The 27694-nt window shown below is 33.3% G+C and overlaps 3 protein-coding genes across 3 annotated transcripts; 2 read left to right on the plus strand and 1 right to left on the minus strand.

Moving 5' to 3' along the window:
• Positions 1–291: 291 nt before the first annotated feature.
• On the plus strand, positions 292–3551 carry LOC146941012 (serine/threonine-protein kinase SAPK2-like). Its single transcript, XM_085754804.1, has 9 exons — positions 292–551; positions 717–791; positions 1063–1164; positions 1743–1796; positions 1901–1993; positions 2241–2333; positions 2450–2554; positions 2820–2918; positions 3013–3551. The coding sequence occupies exons 1-9, from the start codon at positions 429–431 to the stop codon at positions 3310–3312; spliced, it is 1044 nt and encodes a 347-aa protein (XP_085610930.1). The 5' UTR covers positions 292–428; the 3' UTR covers positions 3313–3551.
• Positions 3552–11108: 7557 nt separating this feature from the next.
• On the plus strand, positions 11109–19605 carry LOC146941013 (uncharacterized). The gene is made up of 14 exons (XM_085754805.1): positions 11109–11401; positions 12669–12735; positions 13221–13336; positions 14066–14132; positions 14292–14340; positions 14463–14548; positions 14685–14935; positions 15051–15106; positions 15563–15648; positions 16415–16507; positions 17173–17473; positions 17618–18138; positions 18655–18889; positions 18966–19605. The coding sequence occupies exons 1-14, from the start codon at positions 11154–11156 to the stop codon at positions 19214–19216; spliced, it is 2427 nt and encodes an 808-aa protein (XP_085610931.1). The 5' UTR covers positions 11109–11153; the 3' UTR covers positions 19217–19605.
• A 2175-nt stretch (positions 19606–21780) lies between these two features.
• LOC146941014 (F-box protein CPR1-like) lies at positions 21781–23006 on the minus strand. Its single transcript, XM_085754806.1, has one exon. The coding sequence runs from the start codon at positions 22940–22942 to the stop codon at positions 21899–21901; it is 1044 nt and encodes a 347-aa protein (XP_085610932.1). The 5' UTR covers positions 22943–23006; the 3' UTR covers positions 21781–21898.
• Positions 23007–27694: the final 4688 nt, after the last annotated feature.

Consider the following 27694-nt stretch of genomic DNA (forward strand, 5'->3'; position numbering starts at 1 on the left):
AAATCAAACAAAGCTCCATCAAATATTCATAGATGAGACAGATGAATTAAATTCTAAGATGTTGCAAGGGACGGTCATATAAAATTATAGTTTCTCCATTAAAAGCAATCAAATCGCCACGTCGGACCAACTTGTTTTTAGTTCATACAAATTTGGACCAGTAGATTCTAACCACGTGGGATTTATGCTATTTCTGTTTGAGCCCTCTTTCTGAAGGCATAATTAAATTCCACTTGTTGTAATAGACTAATAGCAACACTGATATAAATGTCAGCAAAACCATACATCTTTAATTTTCCAATTGAAAATTTGAGGTCATAAAAATCAGACAAGATTTTTCAATTTGCTACTTGCTAGTTCATATATTCTTCAAAAAACAACACTTGGCTGTTGTAAATTGTGTAATATTAATTGTATACGTCACAAGAATGGAAGAACGTTATGAGATTATTAAAGGTATTGGGTCAGGAAATTTTGGGGTAGCAAAGCTTGTAAGGGAGAGACAAAGTGGTAAACTATATGCTGTCAAAATCATTGAGAGAGGCCTTAAGGTTTGTACTCTTGTTTTTAACTTCATTTCTTTGCTTATATATGCATGTTTGTCTTTGTCTTAGGCCTATAAAGTTATATGCATGTATGTTACCTCGTACTTTGGATTGTCTTAGGTTGGTTGGTTAGTAACTTCATGTGACTGAATTCACTGTTTCATGTTGCAGATTGATGAGCATGTTCAAAGGGAGATTATAAATCATAGATCCTTGAAGCATCCCAATATCATTAGATTTAAAGAGGTAATACACTTTTTTTTTTGTGATTACTTCCTCCTTAGTGTAATATTGTTTGTGAGTCGTCAGCTCAGAGTGTTAAGAGATTAAAAGTTTGACTTTGTAACTTCATGAACGAGTTCAAAATATACATAGTCATATGAAACAATTTTAAAATTGTCAATTATGTCACCTTAATATTTATATTTCTATTCTGGATTAAATGGAGCTTGTTAATTTGATCTTTAAATTGTAATATTAATTATTGTGATTAAGATAAAATTTCCATTGATGGCAGGTTCTATGTACTCCAGCTCATCTAGCTATAGTGATGGAGTATGCTGCAGGAGGAGAACTATTTGAAAGAATATGCAGTGCTGGTAGATTTTGTGAAGACGAGGTAGATAAGATCGTTTCTAAATCCAATTGTTGATAATTGAATAAAGAAAGCTTCATTGACTTTATTATAGTGCTTTTGTCCATGATGCCATTATATTAGTTATGTAGTATTTTCTTAAGCAGTAATTCCACAAAACTAATAGTATTAAAGATTGCATCCACGTTACAATTTGTATTAAACAAAGTATGAGTGTCTTTTCATTTCTAACTTTATCCAGTATATTATTAATGTTGAATTTTTCAATTGATAGTTGTTAGTTATTTTGTTCTCTAACTGTTCATCAGATGTTAACTCCTCTTATATATTATTATCATATTCTAATAATAAATGTTAAATTTTTGTCCTAGTTGTTATAGTCTAGTGGTATAGCTATGATGATATCTTATGTGTAGTCATGGGTTTGAACCCGGGCCGCCACATGTTTCCTCTGTGTATGTTTATTTGAGTATGCTTTGGTCATTGGCCAATAACATAATAAAAAATGATCAGTTTTTAACAATGTTTCCCATTTAATATCAAAATCATGTACATGGTTCTCAATATTATATGACATTTTTATTCTTATGTTGTCGACGTAGGCAAGATATTTCTTCCAGCAGTTGATTTCTGGAGTCAGCTATTGTCATTCAATGGTACTATTTTTGTCACAAATGACTCAAATTAGTTCCACTTTAAGAGAATATTTGTCTTGAGTCCTATTGTTTTAGCTGGTTTGAAAATTCTAATTTTGATGCAGGAAATTTGCCATAGAGATCTTAAGCTGGAAAATACACTATTAGATGGAAGCTCTTCACCACAACTCAAAATATGCGACTTTGGTTACTCCAAGGCAAGGACTGTCTCGCTTATACAAGAGTTTAATTTTGATACATTGTCGGCATAAATTTTTTTATATCATCCAACAATCACAATCAATTAAGATAGTTATAATTAAAGTTAAAATATTTTAATGATTTGACTACTATAATTGATTGACAGTCTAAATTATTTTACACCTGCATACCAATTAATTCCTATATCAAATATTCAAATTCTAGTTAAACTCTATTAACAATTGTCCTGTTTCTTTCTTTCAGTCTTCTGTTCTGCATTCTCAGCCTAAATCTACTGTGGGAACTCCAGCATATATTGCACCAGAGGTTTTTTCAAGAAAAGAATATGATGGAAAGGTATTTTTGCTGCTAATTTTACTTTCTTATTACTACATGATAATTAATAGGGTTTTAATGTTTTGAAAATTTGAAGCTAACATTGGCCACACAAACATTGTTGTGTTTGAGAATAGGTTGCTGATGTTTGGTCTTGTGGGGTTACCTTGTATATAATGCTAGTTGGTGGTTATCCTTTTGAAGATGCAGATGATCCACGAAATTTCAGAAAGACAATTGAGGTTAGTTTGCTTAAGCAAATAAGTACTAATTATCATGTGTGATAAGTGTTTTAACAGAAAGTTAGAGTTTAATTTTAATACATTGTGTATGTTTAACATCGCCATTACCAAATCACAATTAATTATATATATTTTAAAAATAGTTATGATTAAAATCAAACATTTTAATTGGCTTGACAATTGTGACAATGTAAAAATTTTATTGTGATAATATACATGAATTAAACCCATAAACTTATCACTTAATTTTTTGATGTTTTGACAGAGAATTCTTAAGGTCCATTATTCTATTCCCGACTATGTTCGTGTCTCCAAAGATTGTAGACACCTTTTATCTCGAATATTTGTGGCCAGCCCTGAGAAGGTACTAATAGTTAGTTCATTTTTAATAAAATATTTTTGTTGAATAAAATACATATGGGGTTTTAAAACCATCAGTTTCTACGTTGTTTATGCAGAGAATAACTATCCCAGAAATTAAAATGCACCCATGGTTCCTTAATAAATTGCCAGTGGAATTTGTGGAGGAAGGGAAAAATAACAAGTTAGAAAATGATGTGAATGGTGTGGATGATTCATCTCAAAGCATTGAGGAAATACTGTCCATAATTCAAGAGGCACGGAAACCAGTTGAGGGCCCAAAAATTGATAGTCAATTTGTTGGAGGAGAAATGGATTTTGATGAGATGGAAGCAGATGATGATTTTGATAATGAGATAGAAACTAGTGATGATTTTGATTTTGTTTGTGATATGTGAGTGAGTGAGTGAGTGTTAGCTTTTTATGTTTTGTTGATTTTGTTTGTGATATGTGAGTGAGTGAGTGTTAGCTTTTTATGTTTTGATTTGAACGATTATCTTTTGGTGATGGCCGGGATTCGAACCCCGGACCTTGCATATATTATGCATTATCCAAACCAATTGAGATATGCTCACAAGGACAATTTTGAACAATTGTCTAAAAACATTAAAAGGCTTAGGACAAGTTGTTTCTCTTATGTGCATTTTTTTTTATATTTTCCTTTGATTAAAAGTTGCTAGTCTTAATCTTTGCCTAAAGTTTTAATAAATGGATGTCACGGCTTTTTTGCTTTCTTCTGCACATATAATCTACTCTTGTCTTATTATTTGGGATTTCATAAGACAATAACGACAAATATGAAATGGGAATATAAATAAGTGATCCATCAGTGTCGCATAAAAGCACTAGAGAACTAGTATTTGATGTGAATGAGGAGCACTATGCTGTATAACATGTGAAAAGTGGAAGTATTTTTCTTAAATTGGATAAAGTTAAGTATTTTCCTTCTTAAATTGGATGAAGTTTAAAGCTTATATGAAAGTTATTTTTTGTTCAAGTGGTGAGTGGTTCATCTTAATCTGGCAACAAAGTTGCTCCCAAGGATGCAAATTTGGAAAACTTGCAAATATTCAACCTCTTAGGCTTTTATTCCAAACCTCTCTTTTACGGCTCAAGTGGCGATCATAGTCATTCGGCGTCATAATCTTTTCTTTTTTTTTTATAGGCAACAAATTATATGAGTTGAGTCTAACACAGATACAATTAAAAAGGTCTTAATGTTGGACGTTAGAGTTGAACCAAAGTCTTTGTAAAATATGAATCAATATTAGGCATGGCAACAAAACCCATACCCGCGGTTACCCACCCGAACCAAACCCAATTTGACGGGTTTTCCCCGTTTTGACTGGGTTTGGGTATCGATATAGGTTTTCCCCGATTTCAAAACATGGGTATGGGACGGGTAACGGGTATACAGGTACCCACCCCGAACCCATACCCAAACTCGTCCCAAATGTAAAAAATTACTTTATGTTGATATGTCATGTTATTTTGTTTGACAATTGTCATGTTAATAAAAACTACCATTCATATTTAAAGATCAACTAACTCGTTCCGTCAAACAAATGTTAAAGTGAGACCATTGTTATATAATGTATTACAACATTGCTCTTGGGGATGCCAAAAAACTTCTATCTTTTAATAAAAAAAATTATTCAATGCGGGGATGGGGATGGGGCGGGGATACCCGAATCCGTCGGGGACGGGGATGGGATTCAATTTCTCATCCCCGTTGGGTATGGGTAGGGTAACGGGTAAGTATATGAGAATCAGGTATGGGGACGGGGAAGGTAAAACCCGTCCCCACCCCGCCCCATTGCCATGCCTAATGTTGTTTTTGGATTTCCAAACTATTGTATTTGGATTTCCAAATTCTATTATCTACCGAAGTTGTTACTAGGTTGAGTCACGACCAGGTCGCTCTCTTTAAGACGTTTCATGGCACTACCCAAAATTGTGCAAGGTAGACTATCAACCACGCCGCCTCCAGGATAAAACAAGCCCAGCTACAACTGTTCGATTAACTACTGCACTGTAGAAAATCGTTCGAGATTTACACCTTCGAATATGGTACTAAGATCACTCTTTAATACTGAAACCACTTTAATATGGTACCATTACCATTCTATTATGGTGCTAAGACCACTCAAATATGGTGTTTCCACCATTCTAACCTTTAAGTTCTCCAAACTATCAATATGGTACTATGACCACTCAAATATGGTGTTACCACCATTTCTCCTCAAATAAAATTATTGAATAATTTTTATATACCGTTAAGATCATTCTTGATTCCGACGGGACATTATTATTTCAAATAGGGACTATGATCTTAAAAGTACTCTTTATTCCGAAGGGACATATATTACCGAAGGGACTATGAACTTAAGACCATTCTTAATTCCGAATGGACATTAAACCGAAAAGGGACTATGGTCTTAAGAACACTCTTAATTCCGAAGGGACAGAAAGGAGTAGAAAAAGGAGAAAGACTTGTTAAACAAGTCGAAGGAGGGAGAAGAGATGAAAGACTCGTCAACACAAGTCAAAAAAGGGAGAAGAGAGAAAGAGTTCCCGACAACTCAATGAAACTCTTTGGTGTGTGGAATGCACTGTGTGAGCTCTCTATTTATAGAGAAAATTCACAACTAATAAGTGAGAAACTTTGGGAACAAGTAATATGAGAAACTTTGGGAACAAGTAACATATTACTTTGCGATTAAGTAATTCACATATTAGATCTAGTACAAAAATATCTTAATTGAGTACTAAAATATATTAAATTTAGTACAAAAATATATTATATTATGTACCAAAATATTTTAGCAAAACTTGGGGACTAAGAAAGCACTTTCTAATAATGATTAAATTAATTATTTAATTTATCATTTCCAAATAATAAAATATATATCAATATATATTTTTTCTCTAGTGCTTATGTACCCCCATTAATTAGAGGTACACCCCCACTATATAAACACTACTAATGTGTGTGTTCCATCCGACGTGGGACTTCCACTTTTTTCAATTCACACAACACTAGTTCTACCCAACATGGGAATTTGTGTTTATAGTCTTTTTACTCAATTTCCACACATGTTCCAACAATCCCCCACTTGAATTTAAAAAATGGTTTCATAAATAACGTCAAAAACGTCTCCATAAGATTTGCTAGTAAACAAAGGTGTCGCCTACAACTTGAACCTTTGCATAGCGAGTAAAATTCTGATTAACCAGAGTTACTTACAGCATTGAACTCTATCTCAGACATAGAACCCACACACAAACCTTTTCATAAGGTGTATTCTAAAAGCCCGTGCGTTTATGGCCTTGCACGTGTATCCCGGTTTTAACGAACGCTCTAGGTATTCTGCCCCGAATCCCATAGGAACCGGCCCTTAGTTCCACATTCATATAGGTGATTCTATCAAGAGTACTCCTGTAGCTATGTACTCCACTCCAAATAGAGTATAGATCTCATTAAGAGTTTCTATTATCTCATCCTTCTATCGCTGCAGGAATCATGCTTTCTTACTTTTATCATAGCATGTTCTATCACTTGTGACTTGTTATTACCCATTGAACCTATTTCTTGGGATCTCCAGTCATGTAGGTCGGGTTACCATCACTTGTGACCTTTGGGCATTAGTCCCATCCTATTGGATGTGTTTAGGACTTTCTTTCTAGTAATTCCTTTCGTCAAATGATTGACTATTCTTTATCAGTACGTGCACGATCTACTTCAACTGTTCCTTTTGAGAGTAGCTAGATCTCTAATCCTTTATGTGTTTGTGCCTTAATAATCGTCTCTTGCCATTGTAGTAACGATTCTCAATTTTGTAATAGCTGCAGACTATCACAATAAATTAACACTTCTGGAAACAGTTTTACCCACTAAGGGTTCTCAGCTAGCAAATATCTTATCAACTTGCTTCTTCACTAGTTTTCTCTAGTGTTCTCATCCCAGATTAATTCCATAGTGGACTGAGTCAATATCATTTGTTTTAACAAACAACTCCTCCAGTGATGCTCAATGTACAGTCACTAGTCGCTTTAAGACTCATCTGAAGGATGTTCTATTTTGTATCTTTTACCATTCATGTACAATATGATACTTCTCATTTGTATCTTGTACCATTCAAGTACAATAAGATACTTCTCATAATGTAATCTTAGAGTCATAGTCTTTTAAGGCACCTCATGACTCTTTCAATAGCATCACAATGCTTTTCTTTTGTCTACTAGTAAACTTGCACAAGATTTTTACGACATCGACAATGTCGGGTCTAATACATTCATTGGCTTACCTAAGGACTGCCAATGATGCTCGCATATTCTATTTGTTTAACTTCATCTCAAGTGTTCTTACACTTGGATCATAATATATGCTTTCAAGTTTACATTCAAATAATAACATTTTCTTAAGATCTTCTCAACTTTGTGAGATTTATCAAAAAAGTTCTCTTTTCTGATCTAGTAATCTTGAAACCAAGAATTACTTCAACTTTGTCTAGGTCTTTCATATCAATGTTGTTGATAAACAATGATTTCACATAATTCATAACATGAATCTTTAAACCAAGTATGAGCAAGTTGTCTTCATAGAGACATCTCAATAAGTAACTTCTTCGGTAGACATAGCAAATTAAAACGTCTTAAAATTGTTGTTTTTGGATTTCCAAACTATTGTATTTGGATTTCCAAATTCTATTATCTACCGAAGTTGTTACTAGGTTGAGTCACGACCAGGTCGCTCTCTTTAAGACGTTTCATGGCACTACCCAAAATTGTGCAAGGTAGACTATCAACCACGCTGCCTCCAGGATAAAACAAGCCCAGCTACAACTGTTCGATTAACTACTGCACTGTAGAAAATCGTTCGAGATTTACACCTTCGAATATGGTACTAAGACCACTCTTTAATACTGAAACCACTTTAATATGGTACCATTACCATTCTATTATGGTGCTAAGACCATTCTATTATGGTGCTAAGACCACTCAAATATGGTGTTTCCACCATTCTAACCTTTAAGTTCTCCAAACTATCAATATGGTACTATGACCACTCAAATATGGTGTTACCACCATTTCTCCTCGAATAAAATTATTGAATAATTTTTATATACCGTTAAGATCATTCTTGATTCCGACGGGACATTATTATTTCAAATAGGGACTATGATCTTAAAAGTACTCTTTATTCCGAAGGGACATATATTACCGAAGGGACTATGAACTTAAGACCTTAAGACCATTCTTAATTCCGAATGGACATTAAACCGAAAAGGGACTATGGTCTTAAAAACACTCTTAATTCCGAAGGGACAGAAAGGAGTAGAAAAAGGAGAAAGACTTGTTAAACAAGTCGAAGGAGGGAGAAGAGATGAAAGACTCGTCAACACAAGTCAAAAAAGGGAGAAGAGAGAAAGAGTTCCCGACAACTCAATGAAACTCTTTGGTGTGTGGAATGCACTGTGGGAGCTCTCTATTTATAGAGAAAATTCACATCTAATAAGTGAGAAACTTTGGGAACAAGTAATATGAGAAACTTTGGGAACAAGTAACATATTACTTTGCGATTAAGTAATTCACATATTAGATCTAGTACAAAAATATCTTAATTGAGTACTAAAATATATTAAATTTAGTACAAAAATATATTATATTATGTACCAAAATATTTTAGCAAAACTTGGGGACTAAGAAAACACTTTCTAATAATGATTAAATTAATTATTTAATTTATCATTTCCAAATAATAAAATATATATCAATATATATTTTTTCTCTAGTGCTTATGTACCCCCATTAATTAGAGGTACACCCCCACTATATAAACACTACTAATGTGTGTGTTCCATCCGACGTGGGACTTCCACTTTTTTCAATTCACACAACACTAGTTCTACCCAACATGGGAATTTGTGTTTATAGTCTTTTTACTCAATTTCCACACATGTTCCAACACCTAATCAATATTTTATCTATTGAATAAACAAACAATGACATAATCATTTGCTTAAGAATCATTGTAATCATTTTTATCATATCAACAACTCATATTTACAGTTTTTTTAAAGGAGTCATGTTTATTGAGTGAAGATGCAAATTATTCTTCAAAATTTTTGCAAGTCGATAAACATTCCTAAAATTGTAATGTACATTGGTCAAAATGATATATTTGTTAACTTATATAATTAGATACTATGACACGTTAAATGAAAATATGACCTTCTATATGGATATTAATCAATGCAACATCATTAAGCAAAAAATTGCATATGAAATTTATGGACAAACTTTTTTCTCAACATCAAAAGGTCTTAAGACAAAGAAACATGATCACAAGGATCACCGAAAACCCGAATTAACCTACATCAACCAAAGGATAAAAAACAAACTCAAACATGAGCTAAACACATAAAGGACAAGGCGTTGGTTGATCAACATCCCCTAATCAGATAAGTGGTTGAGTCCACCAATCATTCAAATCATAAAATAAATCTTTTACTCTTATTTTTCATCCAACACCAAGGCAAAAGATTAACTTTATCTTTTGTCAAAAAAAAAAAGTTTAACTTTATCTTAATCTGTCAAAAGATCTCTTAGTCTCTCATGAACACGAATACTACTTTATTTCGAGTTATTTTTTTACCAAATAGATTGCATCGATGCAAATCAAATAAGATCAAGCTTATTGCAAAAATCTTTAACACCACCGGTAAAACCACAAAATGATTTAGCATATCGCAAAACACAATTATAACCAGGTTCACTAATAATACCCAACATCTCAAATGAATATGTTTATTTAAAACAAATTCACAAAAAGGTCGGTTGAAGTATGTAAGTTTGCATACATTAAGTGATATTAATGTGGAAGTCTATTTAATGGTTTTGATTGATGGGATACAATTTAGAAAATGTATTTGTCAATTCGTAACATTTAAGTCGTATTTTTTCTTCTTCTTTTTTTTTTTTTAGAGGAAGTTGTATTTTTACTAATGGTCACAATTTGTCTATTAACTCATCATCCACAAGCTCTAGCTCAACTAATAAAAAAATGGTTTGAACTTCAGCTCCTCCGCTTGTGTATATTATTTTCTAATGAATTTGTTTCAGCTATCTAAAAAACTCATCATCTAATTATTATAAAACTCAATTTTTTTTATAAAATTTCTTCTTAAATGTATTTTTTTTATAAAAGATTTTATAAAAAAGTAATTAAAGCCTTGGTGGTTGAGTATTACTTTTCCCACCCTATTGCCTTCTCACGCATCCTGTAAAATTTCCAAAAATGCCCCTGGGTTTTCGGATTATAAAATCCGAAAACATCCGAAATGAATTCGGATCCAAAAATCCGGACAATGCTTATGTATAATCAGTCATCAGACTCTCTCACATTTCAGCAGTTTTGTGTTTTGCTTTTAAAAGCAACAAAAAAACCAAGTAAAAAAAATGCTAAAAACCAGTCAAATAAAATCATAAAAATACCACCAAAAAATTCTAAAAATCAAATAAAACTAATGCAATTTTTTTTGGATTTTTCTGAGAATATGAAAAATAAAAAAAAAATGAAAAATGGGTCTAAACGATGAAATTTTGGATTTTGAGGGGCGGAGTCCCGTGAGTTATGGTCGTTGAATTTTTTCTGATTTTCTGGGGAAGTTTCGGAGCAATCCGATCAAGTAACCCGAAAACCCGATTTTTGACTAAGAACAGGTAACAATGACCCAAAACAGAAGGATGAGAGTTAGGAAGATTAATATTGTTCATAAAATGATTATCCATGTTACAAACATGTTTAGAATTTGTGTTTATACAGTTCGGATTATATAATCCAAACTGTTTTTCCCTTGAAAAAGGGTGTTTAGGGGGTGTTCGTATTATATAATCCGAAAAAATCATGTAACGCGTCCTATTTTTTGAGATTTCCGGATTACAAAATCAGAAAAAATTCGTAACTCATTTTTTCACCCTATAACAAAGGATAACACCAGTTCGGATTATGAAATCCGAAAACTTCAAGGGCATTTTTGAAAGAGAAAAAAATAGGGCGCGCGAGAATTTTATAGGGTGGGAAAAGTAAGTAATACCCTTGGTGCTTTTGTTGAGAGAAAAAGGCCCAATACAATATTGAGAGAAAGGCCGAAACTAATGAAGTATGAATGGTTGTAAATGAAAAGAGAGCAAGTTCAACCTGAAACTGAAACTGAAACTGAAACTTGAAAGTGAAATGGGGAGAGGCAAAGGAGGGAAGAGCCGAACTCAGCGAAAGCACTTCCAGCAAAACAGGGAGAATGTTTGGAAGCAACCGCGTCCAGAATCAGTTCCTTCTTCCAACACAAATAATCTGTTCGATATTCAAAATCCCGATTTCGATCACTATTACAAGCAGCAGAACATCGTTTCACTTGAAGAATGGGATTCGTTTGTGCAACTTCTCCGAACTCCATTACCTGCAGCATTTAGAATCAATTCCAGGTTTTCTTCTTCTCAATTTTCTTCTACTTCATTTAGATCTTGTATCTATCAACTAGTTCAATACTTCAACTCTCTAGTTTATCAATTGTAACAGAATTTCAAAACGGATAATGAGACTTTTCTTTATAACTGCTCTAACTAACTATTGCAAGCGAATACATAAAAAGAAGCTTACAAGAGCTTATATATGATAAACGCTTATGCTTATAAGCTGCATGTTAACATGTTTATCCAAACAGATTTTAAGTTATGTTTTAAATTGCTTGTCATGTTCATAAGATAAGCCTAAGTAAGCTCTTCTTAAATACTATTGCCTTGCCTGAACTTAGTTCATCATAAATTTTTGGATTATCATTAGAGATTTGAATTTCATGAATATAATTATCAAAATAACACAAATGATGTAGGTCTTTATTTATATCTATGATTTTTTTTATCCAAGTGATGATTGAGAAGTATAGTATCCTCAAGTTAAGTCCTGGATTCAAGCTTTGTTACCTTAGGCTTTGTTTGGGAGTTTGGAGGGGAGGGGAAGGGAGGGCTTCAAGGGGTGAGAATTATAGGGGAAAATGGAGAAATCTTTCACCTTTTTTGAAAGTGTATTTTGTTAGAGAATGATAAATTAATACTTTGATTAATATACTTTTAATTTTAAGAATATTATAACAATATAGATTAAATTTGAAGAATTCATATAAACTCTCCAAAACCCCATCAAACCCTCCTCCAATACAATTTTTTAGTTCCCCAAATGAGGAGAGTTTTGTATTATGTAGAAAAATGAGCCCTCAAAGCCCTCCTCCCAATCTCATCTATTTCTTCCACTTACTCCTTCCTTTTTTTTCAAAGCCTTCCCCTCCCTTCCCCTCCCTTCCCCTCCAAACTTTCAAACAAAGCCTTAGAGTAGTTTATCCAACTTGATACAATTTAGTTGAGATCTTATTTGAGAAAAATATTATTTCTAGATTTATTTCTAGTTGAGATCTTCTTTTAATCCAAATATCTAATTTTATTTCTAGATTCTGAGTCTGAGAAAAATATTTTTTTTTATATTTTTTTTCATAGTTTGAAAAGTCTCATCACTTTACTTTATTTATAACTTTCATTTTTTAAATAAGTTTCTTTTAATGTTATTTTAAAAATACCCTGCAAAATACGGATACCAGCTAGTAGTAATATTCAAATCCATTTGAAGGCAGATTAGTTCAACCAAATTGTTTTGATGCATGTCTCACTTTCATTTTTTTATTTTGATTTGTGATTTCAGTAGCCTTTTTCATGCTGATATTCGGTCCCAACTGGAAAATGACTTTGCACCTGCTCTTCAGGCCATGGTAAGTCATCAATATCAATGATGTATCAATACTCACACTGCTTCTTTTTTGTTTATTTAGGCTTTGTTTGCGAGTTTGGAGGGGAAGGGAGGGGAAGGTTTGGGAAAAAAGGAATGAACAAGTGGAAGAAATAGAGGAAAATGGGAGGGGAGGGCTTTGGGGGGTTAACTTTTCTTCATAATACAAAACCCTCCTCATTTGGGGGAACTAAAAAATTGTATTGGAGGAGGGTTGAGGGGTTTTGGAGGGTTTATATGAGCTTTTCAAATTTAATTTATGTTGTTATATTATTTTTAAAATTAAAAATATAGTAATCATATGCATTAATTTATCATTCTCTAAAAAACTACTCTTTTAAATTTTCTGAAAGATTTCTCCATTTTTCCTCATATTTTCCACTCCACAAAGCCTTTCCTTCCCCTCCCCTCCAAACTCGCAAACAAAGCCTTAAAGTCTCTGTTTGGGTCCTGAATTGTTGTATATAGGTTGATGAAGTGGATGAGGAGGAAGCTATTAGACCTTTGCCATGGTATCCTAAGAATCTTGCTTGGCATTCTAACTTTTCCCGTATGCAGCTTAGGAAGAATCAATCACTTAAGAGGTAAATAACTTATTATCTATGATTGTCTTAAGTTCATGGCATGAATTATTTCAACCGAGGTTTGCATTGGATATCTATGTAGTAAATTGTGTCTAGCGGCCAACCCTAAAAGTTTAGGGAAACAATACAGGAAAATTTATACCATACCCATAAAAGCTTACAATGCAACACCGAAGTCATATTGATAACCAATAGTCAAAGTTCATTGTTACCGATATTCAAGCCTCCAAGGCTTGAAATAACTCACCTAAGGATTTAAAATAGATAAAAGTGATTCTTTACTGGAATCACTATCTCCAAGGTGAGAATTGTAACCAGAAAGTTGCAGAAAGGGCCAGTGAAAAGTCACTCAAGCCACAAGGTGAGGATGGGAACGGAAATCGTCTCAGAAAAGACTAAACGACAAGATATGAGTATAAGTGTGAGGATGGAACGACTATAAGTTGTGTTTATTCAAAATTTTACAAGAGTTCCACTGTAGCAAGCTATTCGTATGCTGTCGGCAGCGCTACACCCTCTGTTGACTATAGATTTGGATATGTGGTTCTTAGCATTTGATCATTACCTTAAATCCTTGTGAATCTTGCAGGATATTTGGATCACATTAAATTATTTAAAAAATAAATAAAAAATCAGAATGCTTGATTCTGTCGGTTGAAATATTGTATATGCATGAGTCTGTTCTTCTAACTAATATTCCAATTTTTTCTTGTTATGTTAACATGTTAGGTTTCACGAGTTCTTAAAGCTAGAAAATGAAATTGGAAATATTACGAGACAGGAAGCTGTCAGCATGGTGAGCCAGTTTAACAACTCTTACACAGTTACATGTCATGAACATATTGAATGATTCGCTTTTTCTTTAACCTAGACGGTTAAGTACCTGTAGCTTAAATTAGGCAGATACCTTTCAGGAATTTAACTTGCGCACGCAAATGTTTTGTTTGCAATGCAGGTGCCTCCTCTGTTCTTAGATGTCCATTCAAATCATATTGTACTTGATAGTAAGCAACTTTTGCTGTGCCAGAATTTTTGTCATTTTTACCAGCTCTTGTTCTATTCTTTTTATTTGAAATGTTAATTTCAGTGGTTCTAACTATTTTGCCTTTACTTTTCTTCTGTTCAGTGTGTGCTGCACCAGGTTCAAAAACATTCCAATTGCTTGAGATTTTACATAGATCAGCTAAAGCAGGATCACTGCCTGATGGAATGGTATATGTCCATACAAGTACATCATGTTATTCTGTATTACATTTGATTTTCCAGACCGAGTAATTTGCTGACTATGACCTGTCCTCATCAAGCTTCAGTTGCATAATTTTTTGATTAGTCATTGTTTGATAATAAGGTTGTAGCAAATGACCTAGATGTACAAAGATGTAATCTTCTCATCCACCAAATAAAACGAATGTGCACAGCAAATCTAATTGTCACCAACCATGAAGCTCAGCACTTCCCAAGATGCCATTTTAACATGGATTGTGATATAATGGGTCCAGATCAGTATAATTCCCAACTGCTATTTGATCGTGTTCTGTGTGACGTACCATGTAGTGGAGATGGTACCCTCCGCAAGGCACCTGATCTCTGGAGGAGATGGTAGTTTTCTCTTCCTTCCATCTTCATATCCTTTTATTCTCCTTTTTTTTCTGTGTTTTTTCTCTTCAACCATGATAATCCTTCTATTGCCAAGATTAATTTTGCGTATATGCAGGAACACAGGGACAGGAAATGGGCTTCACAACCTACAAATTTTAGTCGCCATGCGAGGTATGTTTTGATAGATGTCAACCTGTTTTTAGGGCATGCTTTTTTAGGCTTGATTTGATTTTCCTTTTAAGAAGTGATTGATGCAAGACAAATTGGTTGGGTCAATCATAATCATGTTTGGTGTATTGGGCAAGGAAACTGTATTATGCTGTTAAGAATGCCATCTGTGGGTAAAGCAAAAACATGCTTATTTTCCATTAGGATCTCTATGGATAAAGTTCACATATTATTGGGAAGGGAAGTCATATTGAAGAGGAAAAGCATTCCTTAAACCAAGTATTTTTTCTAGCATAAACTTACTGCCTCTTGTGGCCTTGGTTCTAAAATTTTCAAAGATAGTACCGGCCTACTAAGATAAAATCATGCTATTTATCGTGTGTGTGTGACTTGTCTTGTATTAAGGCTCGTCTTGTAAGATGTTTTTGACCAACAGAGATGCTATTTTGATTTTATCAGGCCTATCTTTACTTAAAGTTGGTGGAAGAATGGTTTATTCGACCTGCTCAATGAATCCTATTGAAAATGAAGCTGTCATTGCTGAGGTAATCAGCCTTAAATGTTCTGTGATTAAATGTAGTTCCAGCCATGCTAAGTAGTCTGTCAGTTGGAAACTTTGTGAATAAGTGCTTTGGTTTCATAAGATCAAGTAAATAACTCATGCTTTATTCGGTCAACCAGTTGCTTCCCTTCATGCTGGGCAGTCCCTTTCCACAAAATTCCTAGTTTTGGTATATCAGGGATCAATTGGTTGACATGTTTGATATCTTATCGATAGCTTGTTTATATGAAACATGGAATAAGATTTAAAGGAGTATTTAATAGAAATGTGTAATTTAATTAATGGAATCTAACTGATGGAATAATATAGTTCTGGAGCTAGCTATCCATTCCATAGTATAACTTGCTACTTGCATATATCTTATTCTGCCTTGCATCTCATTCCTTTTTCTGTTATTTCTAGCTTAATGTCAATTCATCATTCTTACTACAGATAAAATAAAGCATTCTGTGGTTGCGAACTTGTGATTATTAAGGACAAACTCCGCCTGAGATATTACCACCTTTTAATTAGTATATATACAACATAATGAGTTGCATTTTGTTTATCGTACACTGATGTTTTTGTAATTTAAAAATTGCTGGAAAGTTTTTTTAAAAAAATAAGAGGAAACATTTATTTTCAATGCTTTGGTCTTGATGTCTATTAGAGAATACTTTTAACACTGCTTGTAGCTCTTTTAGTATGTAATGCAGTGGGGGGCTAGGCTTAATTGATTCCCTCTTCCTTACTTTTATAATTATTTGCAGCTTTTGCGGAGGTGCGAAGGGTCTATTGAACTTGTTGATGTCTCCAGGGAGCTTCCCCAACTTATTCGTCGTCCAGGTCTAAAGACATGGAAGGTTTGTGCCTCTTGTGACCATTTATTGCTTTCAGTTGTAGTGTTTTAACGATACTACTGATAATGTCAAGAAATGGATATCTTGATTGGCTTACACATGGAATAATTGAGCATGTTTCAAGTTTCAACTGGAATTGTTTAGAAGTGAAGTTGTGTAAGTGAAGCCGTCCATGTTCAATGTTTCCTCTGCTTTCCCCATCTGGATATAATCATTTTTTGAATATAGGATACTCCTCATTTAGTAGCTGTGGGAGAAAACCTAGCCCAGCATGACAATTATCGCTTACAACTCTTGCCCCTGCTTAGCTGATATGTTGTATAATTGGTAAAAGATGTTATTCATTGCTGACTCTGAACTTGGACTGTTATGTTTCTGATTAGCTTATTTTTTAAATGAGTCTTAGTTGTTGATCTGTTCCATTTGTATCATTTGGATGTCTTTCTAGTTATTCCTATGTTCATCTTCATAGAAAACATTGAGTCTCAAGTTTTCTTAATAGAAAATGCGTATGTTTATCCAACTTGAACCTGCTTTTCCAGAAGCAGATGTTGGTTTATATATGTAAAAAAGCTCATATTTCCAAATCTAGACGGCTAGAAAGAGTTGAATTGTCCTGCAGCTGTATGCATTTAAACTCATCTGAAGGTGTGACTTTGGTGATGCAGGTATGTGACAAGGGCAAGTACTTGGTTTCCTGTAAAGAGGTTCCCAAGGTTCTTAGAAACGTAGTTCTCCCCAGCATGTTTCCCAATGGCGGAAGCTATCAAGATATTGACTCTAACAGTAATTGCGATGTTAACGGACATTCTGAAAATGGTGTTCAAAAAGCGGAGAATCCTGTGATGCATGAGTTTACTGAGGAAGTTTCTGATTTCCCGCTCGATCGATGCATGCGGTTACTGCCTCATGATCAGAACTCTGGAGCCTTCTTTATAGCCGTATTGCAAAAAGTTTCTCACCTGCCAGGTGATTTATTATATGATTTCTGTTATTTTTCTTTATCTCTCAAATCCAAATAAAGACACCCAAAGAATTTCGATGAATATTGAAAATATTCAAGCTTTCGTTTTTAACAATGTCGTTTTGTATGTTATATTTCCTGTTCTGCAGCAATTGAGGTAAAAATCAGAAAAAGAGTTGATAGGCAACATGTAGAATCAATAAACCAGGGAAATGAGGATGCACAAGTATTGCAGATTAATCCATCAGAAAGTACACACGAAGAAGTTTGTGAACAAGTTTCCGAGCATAATAAAAATGAACCCAACACTTCAGATTTTAAATTTAGTCCTGTTATAGATGAAGGAGATTCCGAGGAAGCTGAGGAGCCTCACAATGAAGAAAACATAGCAAAGATCACTCCAAGCAAAAGAAAGCTTCAAATACAAGGCAAATGGAGAGGGGTTGACCCTGTTGTCTTCTTCAAAGATGAAGCAATTATTAAGAGCATAAAGGCATTTTATGGTATCAATGAGCATTTCCCATTAGATGGTCACCTTTTAACAAGAAACAGCGATACAAGCAATGTAAAAAGACTTTACTACATCTCCAAGCCAGTTAAGAATGTTCTTGAGTTGAACTTCTCAGTTGGACAGCAACTGAAAATAACTTCTGTTGGCGTGAAAATTTTTGTAAGTAAAACATTTTTCTTCGTTAACACTTTTTGCTTTTGTTATCATAATAATTACTTAAGGCACAGGCTCCTTAGTTTAAATAATTCCGATGCAATAAGAATAATTACCTTTGAAAGTAGAGGCAGGAAAAAAACTTACATAGGTAAGGATGGTAGGTTGAGCCTTTCTAATTACAGAAATAATTTAGTTAAACGGTGTTTTATTAGCAAAAGTATTAGCTAGTACTATATACACTTTGATATTCAAGAAGTTAGCACCCATGACTTTATGCAGTCAACTGTTTCAATTTCTGTTTTCCTCTATTCGATTTGAAACACATGTTGAATTGTATCGGATATGATTGTAATCAACTACTACTGTTTTGTGTGATTTAATTTTGGCATGATAATTGATACTGATTATGTATTGCAAAATATTGTCTAAATAGTTTGATTACATTTTATTAAAAACAAAAAAAATCTTTTATTTCTTGTGAATAACCACGTGAAATCTATTTGCTCTTATATCATATAGGAAAGACAAAAGTCACGTGAAGGTAGATCTGTAGAATGTGCTTTCCGAATCACTTCTGAAGGATTGCCTCTTATCCTCCCTCACATCACCAAACAGATCCTAAGCGCTTCTCCTATAGATTTCAAGCATCTTCTCCAGTATAAAAATATAAAATTTTCAGAATTTGTGGATGCCAAATTTGGTGAAAAGGCAACAAACCTAATGCCAGGCTGTTGTGTGGTAGTTCTGGGTGAAGGTATTTACCACCTTGATGCACATAGCACATGCCTATTGACTTGACTGTTAACTTGACCACTATCACTTTTTTGCAGGCAACAGAACCGCCGCAGAGGCCCTCCATGTGGATGAATCATCAATAGCCATTGCATGCTGGAAAGGTGGGGCAAGTTTGACCGTGATGGTTACTTCAATAGAATGCCAAGAACTGCTTGAAAGGCTTTTAATGCGTTTAGACAGAGTCACTGAAAAGGGCTCCTCCATTCATGAGAACAAGCAGTCTAATAACGTGGAAGATGTTGAACAGGAGTCAAACGGTAACAGCCAAGATGTGGAAACTACTTGATGTTGGTAAAAGACAGAGCAGTTGTTATTTATTGGGCACAACCAAGCAGACATCAAAATTCATTTTGAAATTATTTTAATATTATCTTGATTTTTTTATTGGTTGTGTTTAATAGTCACGTAATCATGCGACTTCAAGCAAGTAGTTAAATCTTTGATAAGGCATGGCTCCCATTTATATCCTTACAGGAGCATTTTTCTAGAATTGGCTCTTATCCTTTTTTATGTACACCTTGTTCTTCATAGCAAAGCTAACAACCCTGCTACAATTTTGTATTATTTACATCAATAACAATATTGCCGACAATACTTGTGACATTATGGTGTCAATGTCATGTGACATTGGTCAACCACAATATGACAAGTGTTTTTCTTCTCTCTTTTTCATAAGGATTTTTTGCATTATGTTATTTTTTTTTTAAGTAAAAGGCGACACATGTCACACTACTGTGGTTGGCCAATGTCACATGACATTGGCACCACAATGTTACACAAGTGTTGTCCCAATATTGTAAGGCTTAAAGCATAGGTCAAGCCAACCCCATTTAGTGGGTTAAGACTTTGTTGTTGTTAGATCATAGGTCAAAATCCTGTATGGAAAATAGTTAAACGTACAACTTTGTTTTAGAAAAACTTGATATTTAAAGTCTTTAAAGAGCGTCTAAGGATGCTCGTTAACATTTCCAAATAAATAAATAAATACCTTCCAAAGTCTAGCAACAACACATATTTCAAAATTCCAATAATTATAGCTGTATCATTCTACATTTGGCTAATAACTAAACAATTGTATGATCCTTCTAATAAAAACAGGTTTGACTATCTCACTCAATTAAATAGTATGGAATATGAAATTTTATTGGTTGTGTTTAATAGTCACGTAATCATGCGACTTCAAACAAGTAGTTAAATCTTGATAAGGCATTGCTCCCATTTATATCCTTACAGTAGCATTTTTCTAGTCGTGTCTCTTAAGCTTTTTTGTGTACTCCTTGTTCTCCACAGCGAAGCTAACACACTGCTACAATTTTGTATTACTATATCAATAACAATATTGCATGGCTTAGAGCATGGATTTGTTATTGTGGTTGTTGTTAGAGCATGGGTTGAAATAGTGTCATTTTTTTTTCATTAGCCAACCCCACTTAATGGGTTAAGGTTTGGTTGTTATTTTAGTGTCACTTTTTCATTGTTTTGTATGGAAAATCACTAAACGGCCGACTTCGTTTTATACATATTTACCATTTAAAGTCTTTAAAGAGTGTCCAGAGACGCTCATTAGCATTTCCAAATAAAAAAGTATCTTCCAAAATCAAGCAACAACACACATTTCGAAATTCCGGTTTGTATCATTCTACATTTGGCTAAAAAAGACTTTAAAAAAAAAATACAATATAATTGTATGATCATCTCAAAACAGTGGGTTTCACTATCTCATTTAAATAGTATGGAATACGAAATTTCAGTATTGAAATCTCAATTAATTCTACATCCAACTTGTTCTATTAGTTGCTAGAGTTGTTTTTAAGAAATTTGTTCAAAATTTATTGATGATAATAAGGAGTATAAACTAGAAGTCATGTTGTATCTTTATTGCTTCCCCGCAGAAATAGGAGAAACAAATTTTACATCACTCACCATTGGTAATAAGCAGAGTCAACAATGATCTAAAACAAGTCAAAATTGTCCCTAAGGTCTATGTTTAAAACTTAAAACTCCTAATGATAGCAGGGATAACTTTTTGAACAAACAATTGAAAGAATTGAATGATCATTAATCTAAGAAAGAATTAAAACCTACAACAGTCACTCCTTTTTTTTTTTTGGTAGATAGACGAAATGGCAAAACCATTATAAACTCACACACACAAGTGGAGGTACCGGGGTTCGAACCCCGGTCATGGCATCCGGCCTAACAATTTCGGCATTTTGCCAGTTGACAACAGTCACTCCTTTAAACATGCAATATTAATTTCTTCAAATACTAAAAATGAAAATAGCAAATCAAAAATAAATTGCTTCATCAAGACACTAAAATTGTTAGTTTGTTACTAAGTCTACATCCATGCCTCATTTTAGAGTTCACAAACACAGATTTTCGAAATCAACCATTTTCACCATTGACATCTAAATTGATAGTGATATGATGCTCATGATTCACATGCCTGTGCCACAAAAATTTGCAGCCAAAATAGCTTATTATCATTTCTACTAAAGATCCGTAGGAATAAGGATTATCAAACACATATAAATCCATAAGAATCCATGAGCATTGTCAAGAATTCATACAAGAAAAATCCATAATATATAAGAATCCATAAGAATTATCAAGAGCATTATCAAGAATCCATACAAGAAAAATCCATAAGAATAAATTAAACAAGAACAAAATCCTCAAGGTTATCTCTAAAGCAAAGTTCTCACTTTCCTCAAGGTTATCTTCAAAAAGCATATTTTCAATCACAAGAGAGACAATTTGAATATGCAAATCACTTGTTCTTCCTTGGCTTTCTTTAAATGTCAATTTTGGGACAAGAAGGGTGACTTAATTCAACCTATAATAAAAAAACAGCTGTGTCATTTCAACATCAAAATACAAACATCATGTGACACAATATATGTTTATCTCCGTCTCTTTACATTTTATCTTCTGCAACTTACAAATTTTAAAAACACACAAAAAATCAAAGAAACAAACCGTATTTAATATCAGAATTTTGATGTCCAAAATTATTTTTCAATAAAAAGTAGGTAACTATTTTACTATCGAGATAATACCAAATCAGCATCTTAAACTTCTTCTTAGGATCACTCATGAAACCCTGAAATTCTACTTCCAACAGAACTTTACTTCTATCACTGGAATAACATAAAGGTATCAAAGACATTAAAGGTGATTTGAACCACCATTGCCCTACAAAAGTAAACAATTTACACCAACTATCTCTAAATCCATATTCTTTCATCACCCAAACATCAAACTTATTAGTTTGATAACAATAACTCACAGTGATGCAAAGACACTTTCCCAAAAGCGAAACACATTTAATCTCTCTTGTATCTATTTCAGGAAGAGGAACCTCATTGAATATCTCTTGTGTTATGTTAAACGCAAGGATTAAACACGTATAAGTATAAAGATTCGCAGTCACTACCCAATGAAAAGAATTCTCAGCACAAACCCCCATGGTTTCAGGTGACGAAATAACGTACGGTATATCCGAAAGTACTTTCCATGAATTAGTTTTGAAGCTGAAGAGTGTCACTTGCGTAGCGAAAGTGTGGTGCTTTGGATCAATTAAACAACCAGAGATTCTGAGAAGTTTGTAATCGTCAGCGAATTGATAGAAAGCAAAGCTGCCACTGACACCACCGATTATGTGAGGGATGGAGTGATGATTACGGGTGTTAGGGTTCCAGAAAGCGATATCAAGGCCGTTAGAGATGCATAGGAGGCCGTTGCATGAACCAAGGAGATAGATGTCACCCCTCAAAGGATAGTTGATTCGAATTGCGGTGGTTAGGTTAGGGAAATCGAGTTGGTAGAAATTGGAGTGGTGGAGAAGGATGAGGTTGAAGTTGAAGGAGTTTTTGAAGTGAAGGTTAGTGAAGTTGTGGGAATCGATTATGGATTTAAGTGATTTTGAAGTTGATCGGAATCGGAGGAGGGATTGCACCGGTAAGCGGGAGAGGATTTCAGTGAATAAATCTGACGGAATATCAGACATCCTTCGTATGGTTTAGGGTTTTTCCTTTACTCCTTCCTTCTTTGGTATCTATACAACAAATTTATACTTTGTAGACGGTTTTAAACTTGTTTTTTCTCTTTCCAATTATACGTCTAATTGCAACTTTGATTATATTATTGAGTAAATTACACTTCTCTTTTTTGAAAGAGGCTTGAATTACACCCCTCTTCCCTCTTGAGAAAATATTTCACTCCACACCTCTGAAAGAAATTCGAATTACATTCCCCACCCATCTTATGTTAAAATCTACAATTTCCTCCCTTAATAAGTTTTTTTTTTCATTCTAGTAATTTATTAAAAAAAAAAATCAAACACACGCCGAAGAAAAATAGTATTGTGGTGCACTTTAATATGATCAAAATTTAAATTCATATTTTTCTCTTTTTTTTATTCACAATTTCATTAACATCTAGTTTTAAACACTATTATAAATTTTAAAATATAAAACAACACAAAATAAAATTAAAATGTGAAAAATACTAAAGTCAATAAAATATGATTATTTAAAAATGAATTTTATATTCTAAGTTATAAAATTAATAATAAAATATTTAAATTTAATCATCATTGACATTTAAATTATAAATAAATGATTTTTTTTCTTAAATGGTGTTTTAAAATTAGTAGATATCATAAAAATATTTATTTATGTTAAAATAGATTAAATTGTAGTTCATAATATATTTAATTATTAAGGGAGGGGGTTGTAATTCAAGCATCTCATGGGGAGGAGAGTATAAGTTTTATTTTTCAAGGGATGGGAGTGTATATTTTAACTTAAGAGGGGAGCAGATTGTAATTCAAGCTTCTTGTATGGGAGGGAAGTGTAATTTACTCTATATTGTTTTGTTGGTATCATTCAAAAAGATAAAAATTTATATTATATTTGTTATTTTTTTTTTTGAAAGATATTATGTTTGTTACAATATGAAAACATAAAATATATATTATCTATAAGTATAATTTCAATCAAAATTTCAAGAAATTATCATTCATAATTTATACGAATTAGTGCAATAAGAAGAGCGGATAGACGTGCCCGTCTTAAATGCTAGTACAAACAAAGATAATACATGGTTTTTGGTTAACTTTTTCACTTCCAATTATCTCCCAAAACAAATTTGTATAAAAATGTTATATTTTTGTTATCATTCAAAAATATAAGAATTTATATTATATTTATTATGTAGCCAGTATCATTGAAAAAGATAAGTATAGTTTGTTCCCTAAAAAAAATATAGTTTTTTTTAACAAGATAAGTATAGTTTTTTACAATATGAAAGTGCAGAATATTTATACCAATAACTTGAATCAAAATAAAAAATTTCGAAAAACTACTATTTGTAATTTATACATATTAGCGCAATAAAAAGAACGGGCAGACGGGCACGTGTCCATCTGAACGCTAGTAATGATAACGGAAATGCAACCCGCCCTTATTTCTCTTTTCGTTTATTTGTTGTTTATTATATAAATGTGTTTAAAACCGCAAATCGAATCAACCCAAATAAAAAACGGTCTAAAATTATTTCTGATTTTTATTTTATCAGTCGACCTAAACCGAAGATAAGAGAAACATGTCACTATCACTAAACTCAAACTCAATCTCTATTACCTTTGTATAATATTAGAGATTTATTTTCAAATGAGACATAGAACGGTGTAGAATAAGAGCAATATAACTTGTCGAAATCTTTAAGGAAGACAAGTCAAGTTAAATCTGTTTATAGTATTCGTGGGCATTCCTTTTTCTAACATTTCTGAATTATTGTATTAAGATTTATTTGGTTAAATTTATTATTTTTTTACTTTGCATGTCTTGGTACGATAAGTTTTTGTCTTATTCCATTTTCTTTGGCTCCTATTTTTTAATGTGTTATTGGTTGTTATCTGCTTTGCTCTTCATAGCCGAAATTTGGTGAAGATTTGTTTTCTAAGAAATTGGCATGATTTGATTTTAGTAATGACATTTTACAAAGTTTGAGTTTATATGCAACGTGACCGTGTAGCACTTGGGCAATATTTTTTTTACAATTTTTGTACATGAAGGCTAAGAGCAGATACAACAAGAGGCTTATGTCATGAGGTACGCACTTGGTGGGAGGATACTCAGGGGAGGCTGGCTGACTTGTTTGTTCATAAGCTAAGTAAGGTGGAAGGAAATGATTGTAATACTTTTTCTAACATAATACTGGATTGGGGATGGTGTGCTAAGAGGCATGCTCCATATTTGTCGGTTAATAAAGTGGTGTTTCTCGTTGATATGCTTTGTGGGGGTGCTTGGGAGGGTTGTGAGGGGGTGGAGTTGGAGGAGGAGTGTATTCATTTGGGAAGAGGGGTGTAGGTCTTTGTTGGCTAACATTTTTTTCGCAGGATAATATTGGTGATGTTTTTGTTCCTATAACAATGTTTGTGGTGGTTCTTACTTGGTCAAAGAAGCATATACGCTGCTGAGAAGTGAGAAAATTGTTCGGTTTTCGGTTTGTATCATTGTAAGGTTGGCAGCAACTCTTGTATTGCTCTATTCAACAACATTGCTTGAACATGAAACGAGAAAATTGATTACTTTTACTATTTGGTGATTTAATATAATTAAGGCTATGTTTGGATTGATGGAATGTGATGGAATGGAATGGAGTGGGATGAAATCATATTCCATTGTTTGGATTTGTAAAATTTTAATGGTGTGGAATGGAATATGATGGAATCCATTCCATCCTATACCACCACTTCCTCTTATTTTTCATTCCATTCAATTTGGGAGGTATGTAATGGAATGGACTTTCTTTATTACATAATTACCATTTCACCCCTATTTTTTATTTCATCACTTTCCATATCTTCCTTCCACTTCTCCTTTTTTTTCCGGCCATTTATTTTCATGTGCATCAACCACTCTCTTCTTCTTCTTTCTCTGTTTATCTTTCTTCTAAACAATATGGAGCAAAATTTCAACGTAACTGACAAATTCAAAAGCATTGTGCTTTTTTTTTTATTTTTTATGGGAGAAACATCATGAGTTGTGTATATGGACGTAGAATAAAAGACATGCAAGAAAATATGGAGATTAACTTGAACAAATAATTTATTCGAGTACTCAACTTTTTCATTATAAAGTGTATTTCCAATTAAGTAATGTTTAATTTTTTTTTAAAATAATTCTAATATTTTAAAAGTCAGCATTAAATGATGGAGCAGGAGAAGCTGCGCCATAGGTACTGAGTTCATGGGATGATACAGATTTGAATAATCTTCAAGTTTCTTGTACATAATTATGTTCAGCTAGTCAATAATGTTATTATTGTTTATTTGATGTTATTTTTTACATAAAAGGGTAAAATTGGAATAAAAAGTTATAGTTGATTCCGTTCCGTTGACTTCCCAAACAATGGAATGGGAAATTAGTTTCATTCCGTCATAAAATATCCAAACAGTGGAATGGTATTTTTATTCCGTTCCATTCCATTCCATTTTGTTCCATTCCGCTTCGTTAAATTTAAGCTATCCAAACAGAGATGGGTCATGTTAACCAGTGCCCCGGGGACACTGGTTAAGAAAACTAAAAAAAGGAAGTTTTAAAATAAAAGTAAAACTTTTTATGTTTTTGAAGAGTTGACAACACAAGTTCCAATATAAATACTTACCACATTTGACTCCTTAACCAGTGCCCCGGGGGCATTGGTTAACATTACCCTTAAGGGATTAATCAATGATTAAAATAAATAATTTAAATGAGAGCAAATTATTATTGGTTAAAGTCATGGATAAATTGAGACAAAGTTACGAATGTCGCCAAAATTTAAAGGTAGCAAATTTTGATCCCAATCCAGCCATACACAAGAAGAGTTTTATTAAAATTGCTGATTTGACATTTGCCTTTGTCCGATAGTTCTAGCAAGCTTTCTTAAAATTGCTGATTGACTTGAATCTGGAACTTCAATGAACTATATCTGCAAGTTCAGCCATGCAATATAGATAGGGGGTGTATAGAGCCACAACATAACAGTAACCAACCTCTATATTAGGCTATTTGGTATGACAGTATTTTGAATGACGTAGAAATATACACGGGAATTGGTCATAGGAACATAGAACCATGAAATCTAGTAAATCAAAACATTTTAAAAATGAACTCTGGATTACTGACAACATGTGCTCTTCTTAGGGATTTCTTGCGCAGGACCAGGAACAATAATCTTCTTGCCAGACAAAGCTGCTGAGTTGCCATTTCCCTTATTTTCATCAGCAGCCAGGTTCTTCTTGTTGACGATGTTAAATATTTCTGTCAAAACAGTCATGAAGGCCGTCTCAACGTTAGTTGCTTCCAGCGCAGAGGTCTCTAAGAAAAGTAAGCCTTCTTTATCGGCAAATTCTTTTGCATCCTCTGTGGGTACTGCTCGCTAGTCCTCAAGATCACTTTTGTTTCCTATAAGAATGATGACTATATTCTTATCAGCATGGTTGTGCAGTTCTTCTAACCATCTAGGTATGTGATTGAAGCTCAAACGTTTGATAATGTCATAGACCAACATTGCCCCAACAGCACCCCTGTAGTATATATGCACTTGTAACTGCTCTATACCTCTAGAATAAACCTTTCATATATATCAGGCAAAACTGAAACCTACACTCATTGTACTTGTAAATGAACTATAGGTGCCAAATGAAATGATCAGGAATAATTTTAACAAAAAACATAATATAAAGTTAAAAGTAAATCCTAGAAAAAAT

This window comes from Medicago sativa, chromosome 3, assembly GCF_051527215.1.
Source record: "Medicago sativa cultivar Bolivia chromosome 3, Bolivia_mono, whole genome shotgun sequence".
NCBI classification, from domain to species: Eukaryota; Viridiplantae; Streptophyta; class Magnoliopsida; order Fabales; family Fabaceae; genus Medicago; species Medicago sativa.